The sequence below is a fragment of the Pundamilia nyererei genome, unplaced genomic scaffold (genome assembly GCF_000239375.1).
Source record: "Pundamilia nyererei isolate P.nyererei 1_Seehausen unplaced genomic scaffold, PunNye1.0 scaffold00078, whole genome shotgun sequence".
NCBI lineage: Eukaryota > Metazoa > Chordata > Actinopteri > Cichliformes > Cichlidae > Pundamilia > Pundamilia nyererei.
The window spans coordinates 203635-222842 of NW_005187479.1; the positions used below are offsets into that span (position 1 = coordinate 203635).

The window sequence follows — 19208 nt, forward strand, 5'->3', positions numbered from 1 at the left end:
TATATATATAGTATTGTTGATGAGGAATGGACAAAGCAGTAAACGAATGTAGTTTACCTAGTAGAGTGGTTAAACCGATCACATGAGGAAATGCAAACAAATAACCGACACGCTCCACATCCCTGTCCACCCTCAGACGGCATGTCCTCTTCTTTGTCCTCAGCGTCTCGCACTCTGATCGGTCTTTCTATCCCTGCGGTTTATTCTTATATAAGAGAAGGTGGGAGAATACCTCACTCCTCCTACCAGACTTAACGTGGTGCCAGTCAAATCCCACTCTCAGCACCTTTTAAGTAATTTTTATCAGAAGAACTGGCTAAAGAATATTACATAAGATAAGCCGATGGCAGTCTGTCGCTGTGAAACCTATCTCACTTTCAGCGTTGCACAAGAGCCACGCGTGTTGTAAAACACACACGCTCGCTCACACCTTTCTGTGTACATATCCATGCAGTAGCAAATGAACAGCACACACACCCACACAGAGACAAACACAGTCACGCTTTACATAATTCTATAGGTTTGCATGCGCCTTGTTTTCTTATACCGTTGCTGCAGTGTTTGCTCTGCTGCTGCTGCGCTGTTAGAAAAACAGAAAATAAACATCCGCGTTTTGCATGTGACCACACACACGCGCGCGCGAGCGCATAAGTAACACTATACTCCCAGTTGTGTTCTTGATAGACGACAGTGACTCATCTCCTGTGTGCATCAACAGTGTGCTTATGGAGTGGGTGAGAATTGAAATGCCAGTTACTGTTCATTTAGTGTATTATTGCTATCTGCTGTATCCAAGAGACAGCAATGGTGCTTAAAAAAATTTACACTGTCAGGTGCAAAACGGAGAGCAGCTTCCATTCTGATGAAATGATTAATATTAAACCTCCACGCCTGTCTTCACTTACCACTACCTCTGTGTTTACTCTCCTCCTGCAGTCTGGCTTCAGCACTGTAATGCTCCTGACATGTCTATGCAAATCTTGCATGTGTGCCAACATACTGTTGCTTCCATCCCTCTGACCTATTGAGTCAGCTTTATTTCAGGCGTTTATTCTTTTCACCTTTCTCTCCGTTTCTCATACATACCATCTCTCTCCCCCTTTCCTCCAGGAGAAGAACTTGGACTGGTTCCCTCGTATGAGAGCCATGTCTCTGGTGAGCAGCGAGGGAGACAACGAGCAAAATGAGATGCGGTCTCTGCAGGAGAAACTGGAGAACACTGCCAATCTGGTGGCTCAGCTCTCAGGCCAGCTGGCTGAGCTCAAAGAACAGGTAGAATGCTACTTCAGGCATTTTTCATGCTCTTGTGGAAAAGGTCTCTTCTGAGCATTGTGCTCTTTGTAACTGCTTAATAGCACAAAGTAAAACTGCGTCTTGTTCGGTAGCTGACTGCCACGCATGTGCTGTGAAGTCCACGTCACATGACTCCTCGTAACACCAACAGGGGAGGAGGTCACATAAAAGACATAGCTTTAGCAGAGTCCCTATGCTCTCAGTTTATTCATGCAGATGGATTCTGCTACTGAACGCAGCACGACAGGTGACTATCACGTCAGCAGTCGACACGACTGAGAGCCGCCAGTGAGCCTCTGGCTGTTTGGATGACTAGCACCGCTGCTGCAGTGTGACTGATCACTCTCATCACCTGCCTCCTCTGCATGTGATTCCAGTCACAGGCCTGTCCTTGTTCCTCTTCTGCCTAATGTGTGAAAACAGCTCCTTATGGGGCAGAATAACACTTCACTAAAAAAAACAAAAACAACAAAAAAAGAGAACAGCTACTGTCGACCTCTGCAAGCAGTAAAGTTGGTAACATCTCGCTGTGCGCTGGGATCTCTCATGTAACCCCCAGTAACAGCTCAATATGTCTTTTGTTACAGCACGGTTGAACAAAGATGGCAAGGCATTATCTTTGAATCTGTTTTGCGTCAGCTGCAGGCGGACCTATTCTAATCTAAGTTTGCCGGTTCTATTCTGACTAATAAGGAATCATAGGGTTAGCATGAATACTACTCCACCTATATGGTAAACAGAAAGTGTAGTTTACGCCACAGGAGGTGAGTGTGTTTATGGAGGGTTAGGTGAGGCCCAACCACAGCTCTGCAGTCACAAGGGAGGTCTGCAGGTCTCACACCAGATATGAACTCAAGACTGTTTCTCACTGGGAGGAAAGTTCTCCTGCAGCTCCTCCTTCATTACAACCTTTTGCTGACCTCTGCACACTATCACAGCTGAGACTCTGTGTAGGTTTATGTGTGTCGCTACTTAGCAGTGTGGCTTTCTGCACAGCCTGCTTTTTTTCCGCCCTTTTTATTTTGCATATACAGTTTACGGCTCACAGAGCCCATGGACCCCATTTGTGACGTCAACACTGGAAACCACTGTAAATGTGAACCAGCATTTCTGATTCATTTACACACACGCACTTACTCTTATACATCCACTGTGCAGGTCACAGTTCTGCACACTCCCACACATGACTGTGTCCTCTAATGAAGTTTCCAAGGGACATTTTAGTTTCCAGTCATAACGGCAGTGTTGAACAAGGTTATTTTCATGCAGCCGTGCAGAAGATTACATCTCAGGCGATTTAAAATTGATAGAAGAATGTTGTAGAATAACTGTGCAACTTCTGAAATGACAAATTCAATGATTTTTGTCTAAACTAAAACAGTTTGTTCACTCTTGGAGGAGAAATCTACATGTACTGCAAGTTTATTCATATATATATATATATATATATAAACTGTACTACTACATTAATTGCAAGAAACCAAGTTTCTGTGTGTGCTACATACAGAATATACAAACCTTACAGCTTTTGTTTTCCTCCCCATCTCCTCAACAGATGACAGAACAGAGGAAGAACAAACAGAGGCTCGGATTCCTGGGTCCTCCTCAGCCCAATCATCACATTCCAACTCACTGAGCGCTGCTATTGGCTCACTATAAAGCCAGAGAGAAACGCAGACACATGAACTGCAGCCTTGAGAACAACACTTGTACTCAAATGTACACCTACAATTACTGATGTCAAAATTTGCAAGGGACCAGCAAGTGTTGATGCTTAATTTTAGACATAGTGCCTTTTCTGTGACACAAAGTGACACAAACACGGCCTTATTTGGAGACAGTGTGCCTTTTGTGCCCACTCAGCCATAAGGGCCCTTGTGTACAGAAAAACTGGTCTGTCAATGATTGACCAGGCACAGCACACACCTTCCAATGTAGTGATAGCGTGCCAGACAGAAGCTGAGGGAAATGTTAAGGTAGGTTAATGGTTAAGTGCTGTCAGGCCTGTGGACAGCTGTCTTGGCCTCTGCTCCACCACTGTCATAGTGCTGATCAGCCAGCCCCACAGAGGTCAATGATTGGCTCGCAGGCTTCCAGAGGAAGAGTGTGCACACTAAGATCAAGAATTTTACCGTTTTAGATTTTTGTTGGTATTTATGAGAAAATTGTTGGTTCATAACTGGACGAGTATTTTTGCATTTTGGGAAAAAAAGACTCATGCTGCCTTACTCGTTAACTTTTATAAATGGAACATTGCAATTGCTGAAAGTGCACTTTTAAAAAAAAAAAAAAGGGTAAAAACCTTTAACTGCAAACAGTAACAGGTTGGTTTGAGGTATTATTATTATTATTATTATTTGAATGCTTTGTTCTGTTTAAATACGCATTCACCGCACCACTTCAGTTGCCTTTTACAGATTTCTATGTCATATATATATAAATGTGAATAAACTTATTTCCTGTGCAAAACTTTCTTGATGGTCTTAAATCATATATTGATACATCTTGACTGAAGATGGTAAGCTCACAGTTTTTTGTTACGTTATGAACATCCTTGTGTTTATAGAGATGTAAGCTAATACTGTAATTTACTGTATCTGCTCTAACATCCATCTCCTACTGTTTTATAAAGTGTCTTTTAGTGTAAATAATTTTCACTAGTCCCTCGTGAAGTGCAGTTGAGAAGTCTGCAGTTATTTTAAAGTTGCACAGATGAACACCAGACTGTGGCGTACTCCATCACTCAATGTCCTGAGACACTGTTAGCTGAAAGGCAGTGTGTAGAAAAATGTTTCAACTCTCTAGTAAAGTTCAGTTCAAATCTTCTTGTTGGAAATAGATGAGTACTCACTGTGAGCCCCTCTACACCAGTCTTAACTTACTTGTGCTCGTCCATGAGGGGGATGCAAGATGTCACGTCTTCTTTTAGATGAGCTAATATTTCGGCTCAGTTTCATGACTGTTATGACAAATTTACTTCTTCCAGCCTTGCTACACCCCTTGTATTTAAAGGGGACTAATTATGTACATTTCAAGCCCAGTATTTTTATTCTTGTGCTGTACTTGAGTAGCTATGCGTGATTCAAATTACAAAATAATCTTTATTAATTTTGCTTATATCTAAGTATAGTGCGGCCTCGTGGTTCATCGTCTGTCTGTAACAAGCTGTTTTACTTGCTTTGCCTTTAAGTTAACTTTCCACTGACTGTCTGCGCCTGGTAAAGATGTTGTCTACATTAAATGAAACTTTGACTATGTATAATATAAGTATCCATGAATAAATATGATGGAAAATGGCAAAAAAAAAAAAAAAGCATAAGGCCTCCTTTCATTCAATACAGAATCATCATCAGATTTTTATCAAGTAGTTTATTAAGTCTGCAGCTCTTCATGTGTGAGATGAATGGCTGCCTGACCTTGTAAAGTTTGCAACCATTTCCCTGAATAGTGGATTTAAGTGTCTATAGTTTCAAAATGTGCAATAGCTGAATTAAATGGGTGGGCGGTGTTGAATCTGTACGCTTAGCTGTCTAGCAATCAGAGATACCAAATGTTTAATTAGATAGCCTTGTCATTTCAATCCGTCATATCGGTTAATGAATAGTTTCAAATAATCACATCCATCTAATTAGATTTATTTAAGTTTAATTCAGTACTTAAAAATTAGTTTTTAAACTACAAAAATAAAAGATTGTACAGGATTTCTAGAGCAGTAATTAACTATCAGTGAACGTGTGGTGGGAAAGCAAAATAGGTGCAATTATTCATTAATTGCACCTATTTTAACAAATTAAGCTGTAATACCTCAGCTTGGATATGTAAAAATAGTTAAAAGTAATTTGGAAAATGTTGGTGTAAAAACTAACCCCGCCAAAAGCTAAACGGTGATGGTTTTAAGAAGAAAAATATTAACGGCATTAATGAACTGAAGCATTAGCTACATTGAGCTTTGTTTCCACACATGGAAATCCCCACTGGTAATTCCACAGTCATCACTTGAGGAGGTGGTGAACTCAAACCCGTCTCTGCATCTGTCTGTGCATCTGTATGAAATTTGAAATGATTAACAAGTCTCAGAAAGTAAACTGGTCTCTTATCCTGTCTTGCCATTTACCCTCTGCAGAGAAGCCCATCCTTCTTGGCTTCAGTTCAGTGTTTACGCTGGCAGGCCTGCATTTGCTCCTGCTGCCTGTGACAGCCATTAAAATTAGTTCACGCAGTGCCATAATGGCGAGCAGCTGTCACTGCGCAGACAAGAAGGGTTAAGTGCAGCTTCACTGGAATGTGTTGCACTCAGAAATGGAAAGGAGGGAGAGGCTAATATCAGGACCATCACTGCTGTCTGGCAAAACCCTTGATGCTATATTGTAACACCACCGCTTCACCTTGCATCACTTCCTAAATTTGATCAGCTAATATTTATGCTGTGACCCTGGAGAGAAACCATTTAACTTTGATGTTCATTTACTATTAATGGCTAATAGCCTAGACTCTACAGTCTGCTTAACTTCATCCTTGGTGATTACCAAAGCCCTTTTAATGCACATGAGAAGTGTTTTGTTTACTTTATGAACACAACCTCAGACACATTTGGATCATCTTCAAGTCACATGCTTAGCTTTTGTGTATTCACTAGAGCAAGTAGGAAAACACCCAGATCAGCAAATATAAGGCAACATCTGAGACACCTCTGTGCCTGGAAGGCATTTTGACACCAATGCACAGAATTAATCAAGCCATATTTAGCTGGATATAAAGAGCATCTGCATGTAAAATGATCAAAAACACTTGATGTTGTTCAGTCTATTTTAGAGATGCAGTGTGCATCGTTTTCCTTCGTGTCAATACACATATTGATCTTCTGTCTTCTGCAGTTTTCTCTAAAGACTCTCAGCAGCATCAGTGGCCACCAGAGTCAGATATCAGACGATGCTTTGTTGTTGTTGTTTTGCCTGGAAAGACAAACTGACCACACAGAAAGCTGTTACCTTCCAAAGAGGTGGGTGGAAGGTCCCTCATCACACTCATTTATATAAATAACCATGGCCTCATGACGACTGGCATGTGACTTCCTTTGTATGGCAGTGAAGTTGAGTTGTTTCTGGTCACATGATGCATTGACATCATATCACAGAAAACAAGCACATGGAGAATATTGTTTGCCGTCACACACACACACACACACACACACACACACACACACAGTTGTGTATCGTGCAATATGTGTGAATAAATCATTAAACAGAATGAATAAATCATTCCTACAATAAATGACACACTGAGTTAATATTTTTTAAGTTGTGCCATAGTCTTTGAGGAAAGCCACATGTGAGCAGTCACATGTAAATTATGATCACTACATATTTTGTTAACGAACAACAAGTTTCAGTGCCTGCTTTTATGTTTTACATTATCATGATAGGCTGCCCTTCTGCCTGGATATGCTGTGGCTTGTGAATGGATGTATAGATTGGCGTAACTTGCAGGTAGCATAGGTAAAGCTTACTCTACTCTGTTTTCAGCAATAATAATACATGTTTTAATGTAAAGACCAAGTAATTATTGTGAATGCAATGTTCAGTCTTCATTTGATATCTATATGCACTCATTAGACACTATTGGGCTCAGTGTGCAAGTACTAGATTAGACCCCTTTTGCCTTGAGAATTACCTTAAATGTTCAGGTAAATATTGCTAGAGTAGTAATAAATAACACAGAAACGTATTTCATTTAAAAATAAAAACCACCATTTATTTTTTTCCCCTCTTCCTAACACAGCTCAAACACTGTGAAATGATTCACCATAGGTCACTTCAGTCCAGCTGCCAGTCTGAGTCCCCCCTTTCCTCACCCCGTCTCACCCCTCCTCTCTTTGTGGCTGCAGCAGTTCCACTCCTACAGGCTGTTTGACTCATGCTGGCTGCTGGCCACCTTCCACCACAGCCCAGTTCAGTCTGAAACCAGTCTTATGAAGTGTAGCCTGCTCAGGTTATGCTACTGCACTCAGAACTGTGTGGCGTTTACTTGTACCAGCTGAAAAGGACTTTGATAACGTTTTTTTTGTCAGGGGAGTGAAGTCTGTATTTAGCGAGCTGCATATGTTTAGTGGCAAAATTAATAAACTAAATGATTTTCATCAAAAAAAAACCTGAAAACGAACCTCAAAATGCACATAATATAAAACAAGGCTTTAATAAAAGGGGATTTTATGCAGTAACAGTAACAATAAATAAAGCATTCATTTTAAGGTTTAAGATTCATCTCACTAATATTTGCTAATGTGTGAACAATCCTTTTTTAATTCTTGAGGCAGTTTCATTCTGTAATTGAGAATCATCGCACAAGAACTCGATGTGTTTTAGGTGTCGTGGTTATGAAATTTCTGTGAATGAGATGAAAACATAACTAACAAAAATATGAAACACAATAAGCTGCTTTTGACTTTACAACTTCTTTTCAAGGACTAAAAATTGGAAACTGGAAGTAGAACTTTACTTATATAAAATACAAAAAGCTGTTACAAAGCTGATACAACTTCCAGCATAAATACATTGAGCTGCTGCCACGTGATTGGCTGACAGAGAACAAGCCAAGGCACACAAAAAGACAAATATTCCAGTCCGCCAGAGTTAAGTCAACCTCCCTCTTGAGCTGACTGACCAGAGGCACCTCGTGAGCTTTGCCATCTTCAATTACACTTTCTGCCACTGCTGGGTTGAGGGAGAGCCAATCTGAAGACCAGCAAAGAAGACCTGATAGCGGTGCTTCCACATGATGAAGGCACCAACGGCACAGATGAGCGCTTGGGCCAGATTGAGGAAGATCTGGATCAGGAAGTAAAGTGTGAGTGTACCGGTGATCACCTCGCAGTCACTGACTCCCTCGTAAGTGAAGGTGCGAGCTAGTAGATCTTCTTCATCGAGTATGCAGACGCAGGCTTCTACATCTTGCTCACAGATGAAGCTGCTGGTTTGCTCGTAATGGTGGGCAGCAAACGCCATGACCAGCACAGAGATGACCAGGCCAATCATGCACAGGACAAAATACAGGAGCTGTAGGGGCAGAAAGCTAGCGTGAGACCAGACACTATGAAAGCTTTCATCAGAAAACATTTTCTATCTTTTATTCAATATGTTTTTATATTCTAATCCGGCTCCCGCTTTAGCCTGTTGTCTCATGATTACCCCACAGTGCCAAAACTGTAGCTTAGAAACAGACGTGCTGGCTCAGTGCCTGTGGCAAATTAAGTTCAAAGAGATTACCCAGAATACTCTGACCCTAAGAGTACTGGTCCAGCTCTTAGCACGAAGGGGAGATATCACATATATTCCAGTGACCTGCAGCTACAGCCACCTCCAACCTTTAGTGGATGTCCTGTGTGAGAATACTTGCAGAGAGCATCTAAAAATACAGTTTCAAAATGTGACAGAGGCTTTGTGCTGTTTATGCAACTGCACGATTGCAATAACACTAAACCTTCATCTTAATCCACCGCTTATATAAAAGGAGCCCTCATTCGCTGGTGTATTTTGCTTTCAGTTACATGCTGCTTATAGAGTTATGCAAGTGATGAGTGGTGCTTGATTTGAAACTGCATTTATGTTAATTTTGGAACAGCTGTGAGATGGAGAGTATGGATGATTACAGGGGAGATGCATGTAAAGCAAGTGCATCAACAAGCACTCTGCCGAACAGTGTGGGCTTCACTAAACAGGTGATCGGAAAGCCCAAAGTTGAAAGTAAGGATGCTGTTGTCGTCGTCGTTGTTAAGAGTCTATGTGCTGTCCACTTTTACAGAGCACTTCAAAACTCATAGTCACGAGTGTTTTTACACAGTTAATGAGAAATAAAGTGGTCATATGAGTCCCTATCTAACAACACAGTTAACACTTAATGTGAGAACGGCTCCCTCTCCCTTTGCTCTCTCTTTGAACCAAGGGCAACTGGAATTAATAAACAAGCTCACTGCAAGGCCACAGATTCTTCAGAAAGAGAGACAGTGTAGTCGCATATTCACTGACAAAGTAAATTAACAAATTAAAACACATTTGTTTTGGTTTGAGGGCTGTTTGAAGGCCAGACAAGGAGGTTTTTTCTTCTACATAGAACTTTTGGCTAAAAAAAACTACAAGAAATGACACCTGACATAAGGACATACTGTGCTGTGAAAAAATATTTGCCCATTTCCTGATCTCTGTTTTTTATGTAACTGTCACACTTACATGTTTCAGATAATCAAGCAGATTTTAATATCAGACAAAGATAACCCGAGTAAACAAAAACAAAGATTTTAAATGATTGCTTATCTTATTAAAGGAAAAAAAGCTATCCAAACCTACCTGATGCTGTTTGAAAAAGTAATTGCCCCCATTGTAAAATCTTGAATTAACTATGATTAATGAATTATGTTCACCAGCCCCACCCAGGCCTGATTACAACAGACCTTTGAATCAATTAAGAAGCACAAACAGAACCTGACTGACAAAGTTTAGTAAGCTAAAAGATATCAAAAAACACATGATCAAAAGAAACAGCTGAGAAACAAAGTCATTGACATCTATCACTCTGGAAAGGGTTACAAAACCATTTCCCAGGCTTTGGGAGTCCAGTGAACCACAATGAGAGCCATTATCATCCGAGACCAACACAACTTTTCCAGAAGGCCAAAAAAGAACCCAAGACCTGCAGGCCTCACGTGTCTCAGTTAAAGTCAGTGTTCATGATTCAACACTAAGAAAGAGACTGGGCAAAAATGGCATCCATGGGAGAGTTCAAGCTGACCAAAAAGAACACAAGGACTCGTCTCACATTTGCCAAAAAACATGTTAATGATCCCCAAGACCTTTGGGAAAATATTCTGTGGACTGGCGAGACAAAAGTTGAACTTTCTGGAAGGTTTATGTCACGATACATCAGGCATAAAACTAGCACAGCAATTCAGAAAAAGAACATCATGACCAATGGTGGGTTAATGGTCTGGGGCTATTTGCTGCTTTATGAACTGAGTAACTTGCTGTAATTGATGGAATCAAAAAAAATTCTCTTCAGCAGAAATTTTTAAATGTTCATCAATTTGTGCTCTGAAGCTCGAGAACGCTTGAGTTGGGCAGCAGGACGATGACCCAAAACACAACAGCAAGTCCACCTCTGAATGTCTCAAAAGAAAAAAGGAAGGTTTTGAAGTGTCCTAGTCAAAGTCTGGACTCAAATCCAATTGAGACTATTCATGAATGAAAACCTTTCAAGGTGGCTGAATTAAAACAATTCTACAAAGAAGAGTGGACCAAAATTCCTCCACAGCGATGTGAAAGACTCATTGTATCAAGAGGCCAAACACTGTTTCACAGCACTATACTTTGCTGCTATGCAAGACAAATGGATAAATGAACAATGCAGTCAAATTTCAACAAGTTCAATACTGTCTCATTTAGGGATCGGCTAATATCACTAGTTTGTGAACTTGAAAATGCAAATGATCAGAATCTGTGTCTTTCTGGTGACTGAGGTACATCGATGACATTTAAAGCTACACAAAATAGACATGCTAGCATTGTTTTGTTTGTTTTTAACAAGCCTTTCTGCAAATTAGCAGCATTTTCTAATACAAAATACTGCTGAAGTATGCTGTCTTTACATCATTTACATATTTGAACCTGGTATGCACAGAAGACCCAGACAAAAAAAAGGATGCCCCTTCCCAGGAAACAATGATCGGCTGATTTTAATTGCTTTGAAATTCCAGCTGCATACATTGTGTGGCTAATTAAGCTGTACAATCAAGTCGCATTAATGAAAGCACTCCTCCGCTCACACGGATTCCTGCAGAGCACTTTTAAACAGGAATGCTGTTAAATGCTTTTCTCTCTATGCTTCTGACAGTTGCAGTTCCCTGAGACCAGCTTTGTACTTTAACAGGGAGTAAAATAATGTTTTCTGCAGAGGTTTTCTGTCTGAACACTAAGCCTGGTCATACTTTTGACTGATTCTACAAATCGTGGGACAATTTCAGACACTTGTTTTCGCATTAATAAGCAAATGTTTTGAGTCACCAGGCTTTCGCTAAGCTCACCTTGACAATGAATTGCTTCGATGTTCTCTCATCAGGGACATAGGTGATACAGTACAGGACAAAGCCCAGGATGGAAACTAAACACAGCTGAAACATAACAGAAAAAAAGGGTTTAGCATTATTTGGATAGACTCAGTCATCAAGGCATTAAAAACATCTACATGATTTGTGACAACATGATTTTTAAGCGCCACAAAGATCCATTTCATCCATATATATAGCATATATGAATGACTTGTAGATCATACATTTACATACAGTTTAGACCATGAATAAGAAAAAGAAATACTTTCCCCCAGGTTTTCAGAGGTGTTTCCTGGTATTACATTATTCAGCAGTAAGCTGCCATCTGATTACTTTACTCTGTCTTTCCCTTTCACTCCCCTCCTCTCTCTTTCTTGCACACAAACACACTCACACTCTATCTCTGTGTCTTCAGTGCAATTGGAGTCTTGTGACTAACGTGAGGCATCTTATTTAAATGTTTTTCTCAGGTTCTTAAGCACTCAGGATTCTCTGGAAAGTTCTTGATGACCTCAATGTTTTTCACTTGGCTGAATCTCGTGAGGATCTAACTCGGGATGTTGATGTCCAGGGATGTTTTCGAAGGCAGATGGCATCTGTGATAGGCTGGGGTAGAGCCCAGACACAAAAAACACGTTTTTTTAAACATATATCACTGAAAGGTGACCTGAAGTCTTAGCCCAAACTATAATAATAAGTAAATTTGCCTTCCCCCCTTTTTTATTACACATTTCACAAGGAAAGATGAACACTTTGTGCCTCATTGGTTATAAAAGTTAAAGTGCGTGCATTTGTAACACTTCAACTTACAGTTTATCCACTTTTTACGTGTTACTCTTAACAAAGTTCACCTTTGTGAGCTGAAACCTCAAAGCTTTACAGTTTAACTGATGCTCCCAGTCAGTTACACTTCAACATTAACAAACTTTCAGTGCTTTCGTGACCTTTTTGTTAATTTCTCTTGAAATTCCACTTCTCGTCTTAACCTAAATGAAACACGCAACTTATCTTTCATTTGTTGTTTGCATCGTAAAAGTTTACTTTTGTGTGAAACTATATGTGATGTGTGAGTGTATATGTGGGGGAGACCGGATGGCAAGGATGCAGAGGTACTCAAAAAGATGTACATCATATTTGCAAATAATAATGAGGTCTTCTGACACTGTGTGGGTGTCCGTGGGTTAGTTTGGAATGCGGCATGCTGTTATTGGATGACTCATCTCATCTGTCCAGATGTTTAAGATTTCTTGGACATGCAGTGTGAACAACAGAAGGTGCAAGCTGATGCATGTGACTGAGAAATAATGGAAATGCAGGTGTATGCATTCAGGTGAATATGACAGATGGAGATTTGTTACCACATGACAATATTAGTGATTTCCCATGGCTACGGTGCCTGTCTGGCAGAGACAGCCTGGTGGGGGCCGGTGTTGACATACAGTGTGCTAAAGATGTACAACACAGGTGTGTTGCTGAGGCTCATGCAGAAGTATCAGAAACCGGAAGTTCCATGCAAACAAATGAGTGTAGCGGCTGATGATAGAGCGTAAAGTATGCAGCTTACAATGATCCCAGCCCAGTGTGGAGTCTCCCTGGCCAAAAGTGAGGGACTGATAGCCAACATAAGGAAGGCCACGGCTGTGACAGCCACCCCCAACAGCAGCTGGAGCAGAGCGATGAGCAGAGGGAAACGACAGACTCTGCACTTATGGCCATCTTCTGGTGTTGGGCTCTCTTCTCTCTTCTTCTTGCCCTCCTTCTTGTCTGAGGAATCTTTCTGTGTCTGTCTCATTTCTCTTTCTGCCTTCACTTTCTTTTCCTGTGTCTCTACACGACTTTTACTCTTTGGGGTGTATGAGCCCGCCTGCGGTCTCCCTCCCTTCCCTTCCCCTCCCTGCCCTCTCTCACCATGAACACAGCTATGGCTGCTATTTGGAATCAGAGAAGGCTCTGAACTAATATGGAAAACATTTGGACTGGAATCCTAACGCGGCTCCAGTGCCACATATAGAGCAGGCAGCATACTGAGGAGGGAAGGAAGAGGAGGGATGGGAGGCAGGAAGACACAAAGGGGGATTCCAACTTACGACAATAAGATGATTTATCGTGTACTCACACTAAAAACAAAAAGGGAAAGTACAGAGAGGGATCAGCAGGTATGAGTTAATGAACAGCCAGCACAGAGGAGGTGACTTAAAGAGCCAAGTGACTGTTTCATTCTTTGTCAGCAGTTACACAAGACAACCATATGCCGCCAGCCAGAACGTGTCACATGACTTACAGGAACGAGTAATGTGATCACAAGGCATGTGAGGGCATTACAGTGGCGCAGATTTGAGTGTTTTTGGATCATTTTAACGTTCGCAAGGGAGGAGCAGGTGTCAGTAACAGATGTACTTTATGTGGTTAAACTATAAATATGCAGTAACACATTTATATATAAAAGGTTTTTATTTCTTTTTATCCTCACGCTTCACGTGTTTATCGCGGTCAATACAGAGAACTAACGGGCTTACGAGAAACCGAGGTGTTTGAAGGGGACTGTGATCACTCATCATTTTCAGCACGTCGGACTAACAAGTCACAAAACTTTATCCCGAGACTAATAAAAGAACTGCGACGCACGTGTTTCAGCACACAGCTGGGCCGGTGCCATGGTTACTGACAACGCAGCTTTGGGGAATTGATGTACAACTAAGGTTGTCCTGTCGCACAACAACGTACATAGAGCGTGCAGGGTGCATGAAAACGCATGAGCGCACACATTTTGTGGACTTTAAAAAGCTCACACCCCCATGTTTACGCTCCGTGTTTACGCCACAATAACCTGTCTGCTGTTCAGGCTCGGTCACGTTACGTGACCGGTTCTTGTTTTTATCTCGCGGAGGCTTCTTTCCCGAAGTGCGACTATTCGTGATCAGTTTAGAAGTCTGTGTCTCGCTCCGGCAGCTCAGCGCTTGCACAACAAACACGAGCTGTGAAGTTTTGTAGCCCATAAAACTAGATGCAAAACCGCTGCATCTGAGGATCATTATTCTGCCTCGCTCCACGCGCCTGCGTCTGCTCCTTTGCATTTTGCGCACGAATCACGTTTCAGCAGCCTGGTCAAAATGGCCTGGACTTAGTCGCCATAGAAGCAGCGTCGATAGCTGCAATATTACAGACAAGGTCTAATTACCGGACTTTGTGCTGGTGCAGCCTACACGTGAGTCGGAAGCTGTTCCCAACCGGAGGCGCGCGTGCGCTCTAACCACAGAGCCGACGGCTTTGCAAAGTGGCAGCTCAGGGAACTATAGACATCAGTCTGACGCGCAGCTCCACTGGAGGACACGCACTGTGCATTATCTGCCTCAGCCGTCCACGCGTGGGTCGTTGGAATAACAAACATTCCCAAAAGAAGCTCAGAAGAAGCAAAGAACCAGCAGAGGAGAGATGGATGAACGAATACCGCATTTACAGGACAGGCAGTTCATGGAGCACGCGGATTTCTTGGGGTGAGTATCGCTTTTGGCAAACTCTGTCAAAGTATGCCTAATAAACTGTCATGATGACCTGGTGAATAATCTGACACTTTCCCCGTGTCCGTAGGGTGGATTACCCCTCACTCTACATGTGTAAATCCAAAAGAGGAATAAAGCGAGAGGATGGTGGGAAGGTGCGCGCGTTGTTTTTAAAAAAAATATTATTATTCTAATATGTAGCTTGTTTTCACAGTTGTTCCTTAAAAATACCACAAATGATATGAAACACACTGTAACTAGTGTTATAGTGTTACTAGCGTGTTCCTGTTCTGATTAATTAAGCACGCGTATTTTGTCAGCAGGACGCATACAAGTTACCACACCGGTTGATAGAGAAGAAGCGGAGAGACAGAATCAACGAATGTATAGGGCAGCTGAAGGATTTGTTACCCGAACATCTCAAGCTGTCGGTGAGATCACGAAATCATGAAAAGTTTTATACGTGCTCAGGACATGGCTTTACATGACAGAGACCTCGTAAACAGCCAAACACAACCTCTGATTTTCTCCACAGACGCTCGGGCACTTGGAGAAGGCAGTCGTCCTGGAGTTAACGCTGAAACACTTAAACGCGCTGACTGCTGTCACTGAGCAGCAGCACCAGAAGATTATTGCTTTGCAGAATGGTAAGATGAACGAACTCAATCCTCATATACATAAAGTTTTGTAAAGAAACTGCACTTCTTGACAATAATTAAATGGATATGGGTTTTTATCATTTAACTGACCGGATTTGGGGAAACTATTAATCTCCGTTTTTAAAATAGCAGAACGAGCAGAACTGAAGAAAGAGGAGCTAGAGTAGACTCAGCTTGGATGCTTTATTGTGTATTTCAAGATTCTTCCTATTAATACCGCATCTATTCACTTTGTCTGAGTCGCTAGCCTCGTCTCGTCACTAGTTATGATGAGCATCTTACAGAATAATGATCTGTTACTCTTCAAACTCCTTGCTTCGCAGGAGACCGGTCGATGAAATCTTCCATTCACGCTGATCTGGATGCGTTCCACTCCGGATTCCAGGCCTGTGCCAAAGAGGTCCTGCAATACCTGAGTCAGTTTGAGAACTGGACAGCACGGGAGCAGAGGTGCGCGCAGCTGATCAACCACCTTCACAAGGTGCTGGCGCAGTTCCAGCCCGGCGCGCAGCCACTACAACACCAGCTGCCCGCCGGGGACGCACAGGATGGTCAGAAATCTGACAGCCAAGCCAACTGTGTCCCCGTCATCCAGAGGACCCAGGGTGGAGAGCTCAACGAGAATGACACAGACACGGACAGTGGATACGGGGGCGAGGCAGAAAAGAGCGATGGCAAAGATAAAGAATGTGAGCGCAATAAGGTGCAGGGACCAAAGGCAGTGAAAATCAAGCAAGAGTTCGGAGATGAGCGGGCTGCCAAAAAACCAAAGATGAGCTGGCCTGTGAACGGGGCAGGGGGCGCAGACCTCACCAGGCCCGACGTGGCGTTTATGAACTCTCTGATGGGAATAAGCAGTGTGGGACAGCAGACACCGATTTGCATGCCTTTCTACTTCATTAACCCCTCAGCCGCTGCTTCTTACATGCCTTTTTTCGACAAGAACAACATTGAAAAGTACATGTACCCTGCGGCGGCCGCCCTTGCTTCCCCTTTCCCTTGGCTATATCCCGCTCACGCCTCAGCGGCGGCGGCGGCGGCGGCCGCTGCTGCCGCGTTCCCCGGCCTGTCTGCGCACTTTGGAGCCGCTTCTCAGTCCAAGGACTCGCCCTCTCTAGACACCGACGGGTCACTCGAGGCTGACGAGGGCTCACCTGAGGAGCGCGAGGAGAGTCCCGCTAGTGACGACGGAGAGGGTGACGTAGGCGACACGTCCCACGAGAGCAAGAGTAGCTCACACGACCAGTTTTCTGGGTGTCAGAGGAGCTAATTAGTCCGTGTTACCTCTCTGCGCATTCTCGAGGAGTTTATGTATCTTCATTTTTTTAAAATAATTAGGCTAGTTTTAAACGGGGTTTCACAGGAGAGTTGCTCGTGTACAATATCTTGGCGAAAGAGAGGACAGTTGTGACGGCGCGTGCCTTTTGCACTTATGCTAGATTAAACAATCTGAATGATTATCGACAATGATTGACACTACACGGCCGTGTTGTGCTGGAGTTAGTTTTTTTATCCTCTTTGATAAACTATTTTGACATGGCAGCATTGGTGCCAAAACTTTGAGTACTGCAGCAGTGCGCAATATTCCAGTCAATGAGTCTCTTTGGATGTATGAAGTTGCAACTGACCTCTGCCAAGATTATTAATAACTTGGCTGACTCTGACTGTAAATATTATTACCTGAAAGATTCATTACCATGTAAATGTGTACTAAATGGGGCCTATAAAATGGGTGGTCCTGGAAGTGCATCTATCCCCAACTTTGCATGGGTAAGCTGGGAGGCACATTACTGTACCTCCTGAGAACTGAAACGCATCCCCCTTTCAGAACATACACAGACAGCATCTCCATCATACACAACACATATAAAAGTCTCATGTTTTAATAAAACATTTGTAATACATTCACGGGAGAGGTGTTATGCATAAATTCCTTCATTTCACTCCCACTAAAGTTACTCTGGTTTCCGTTGCTTTCTGTATCCCTGTGGCAAAAAAAGAAATAAAAAGAAGAAAGAAACAGATGTAATAAAACCATTAATGGAGAGACAAAGCCTTCATTCATAAGGATTTGCTTGACCAGCATATTGTACATCCCCTGACTGAAGCATTTCTGCACAGAGATGCAGTGACCTTCTGTACCTCCAGGAAACATTGTAGGATAGCACCTTAAAGATCTTTGATATTGAATGTACCTGTATTTTCCCAGCTGTTAAAGTTTGTATGTAGAAAGGCATTGCTCTTTGAGTTACTCTTTTAAGTGCACTTTTTCTGCTTTTACCCACTCCACCCTGAAAAGTCACCTCATCATTAAAGTAAATCATTATAGTTCTCTTTGAACCTTTCTATTGTGTTGTCTTGAAATTTAAAAAAAAAAGATTTTGTTCCATCAATGAAAAGAGATATTGGATATTTTGTGATGATTCCATGCAGTAAAGTGGGAGTTAACCAAGTTGCCAGATTTTACAAAAAAACTGATTTCTAGCTCTTTCAGGGGTTAAAATCACAATCAAGTTTGAAAACCCTGAACCCAACTACACATCAGGTCATCATCTGGGATACTGTGCTATCATCATGTAAAACCATAGTTTTTTTTTTTTTTTTTAAATGGTCTAAAACTGGGAAAGAAAGTCTGGTCATTTTAAGAACTTTATCCTGGCCTCTTTTTTATAAATAATTCCCACTAAGTATAGTGCTGTTCTGCTTTTTCAGATTTCTCATTGTATTTCGCCTACATGACATTGCTTTTGTAGTTTTCCTCAGCTGGGTTTTTGCCTCAGATCTGTTATCAGCTGTTCTATAAAGTGGCATGTGTGTTTGTAAATAGGTTTTTGTGAATATATCAAGAAGTATACATGTCTTTGTCAATGTTGTAGAAGTCTATGGATTTTTTTTAAAGACTTAACTGAGCAACTGTTGCACATTTCGTTAATGCTTTACACATATGCTGTTCTAAATTATTGCTGATGAGTTGTAAAATAAATATCAAAATCTGAACATTGCAGATTACTTCTTATTCTACACCAGTTTTTCATGTCTTCACAGTCTTACGTGCAATAAAACCCAGCTTCGGTCATTGTCTATTAATAAGCAACAAGTACATACACGTGTAACATAGGTCACGAGAAACAATACAAAATATTGGACAGCATTAGTATAATGGGATTAATGAATAATAAAAATATTAGAAGTTCAATGGGTGGAATGTAATGCTACACATCAGCTGACAGGTCACAGCAGAGGAATGTACAGTAAGCCAAGGCTTTAAACAAAAGTCATGTGATAAAAGGGGTGATGAAGTGAGATTATAGTCTGTCTGTACAGGCTGAAGAAAAACAGGGGGCCCTCATTCCAACCTGTCAAAAGCTTTAAAAAAAAAAGGTTAAAACCAGTCTTTGTTGTTGCCGTTAATTGGCTTGTCGCAATGTCATTTTAATATTAACATGGCATTCCAGTTTTTCACCTTTTTTTTTTTTGAAGCAATCTTGGTAACGGTATAAACAAGTTCATTATACATGTTCCATCATTATTGATGGAATAAGACCCACACTACAAATCCAACAACAACAAAATTCAAAAAAAGTCTTAATTATGGTACAAAAAAGAAAAACCCTTGAAAGTTTAGATTTCATTTCACCAAAAACATACTTTTTCTAAACAGCT

At 41.6% G+C, this 19208-nt stretch overlaps 3 protein-coding genes across 3 annotated transcripts in view; 2 read left to right on the forward strand and 1 right to left on the reverse strand.

Annotated features, from left to right (window-relative positions):
• The window catches only part of itpr2 (inositol 1,4,5-trisphosphate receptor, type 2), a 61397-nt gene extending 56803 nt beyond the window's left edge, over positions 1–4594 (forward strand). The window contains exons 56-57 of the mRNA XM_005737618.1: positions 1111–1272; positions 2849–4594. Coding sequence (XP_005737675.1) covers positions 1111–1272; positions 2849–2929 — 243 coding nt within the window. The 3' untranslated portion in view covers positions 2930–4594. The remainder of the gene's footprint in view (positions 1–1110; positions 1273–2848) is intronic.
• A 2423-nt stretch (positions 4595–7017) lies between these two features.
• Positions 7018–13473, reverse strand: sspn (sarcospan (Kras oncogene-associated gene)). Its single transcript, XM_005737619.2, has 3 exons — positions 12951–13473; positions 11363–11449; positions 7018–8345 (listed from the first exon to the last, which is right to left on the reverse strand). Exons 1-3 carry the CDS (start codon positions 13176–13178, stop codon positions 7986–7988), a joined length of 675 nt encoding a protein of 224 aa, XP_005737676.1. The 5' UTR covers positions 13179–13473; the 3' UTR covers positions 7018–7985.
• A 590-nt stretch (positions 13474–14063) lies between these two features.
• Positions 14064–18605, forward strand: bhlhe41 (basic helix-loop-helix family, member e41). Its single transcript, XM_005737620.2, has 5 exons — positions 14064–14880; positions 14975–15041; positions 15210–15317; positions 15422–15533; positions 15869–18605. The coding sequence occupies exons 1-5, from the start codon at positions 14819–14821 to the stop codon at positions 16813–16815; spliced, it is 1296 nt and encodes a 431-aa protein (XP_005737677.1). The 5' UTR covers positions 14064–14818; the 3' UTR covers positions 16816–18605.
• The last annotated feature ends 603 nt before the right edge of the window (positions 18606–19208 follow it).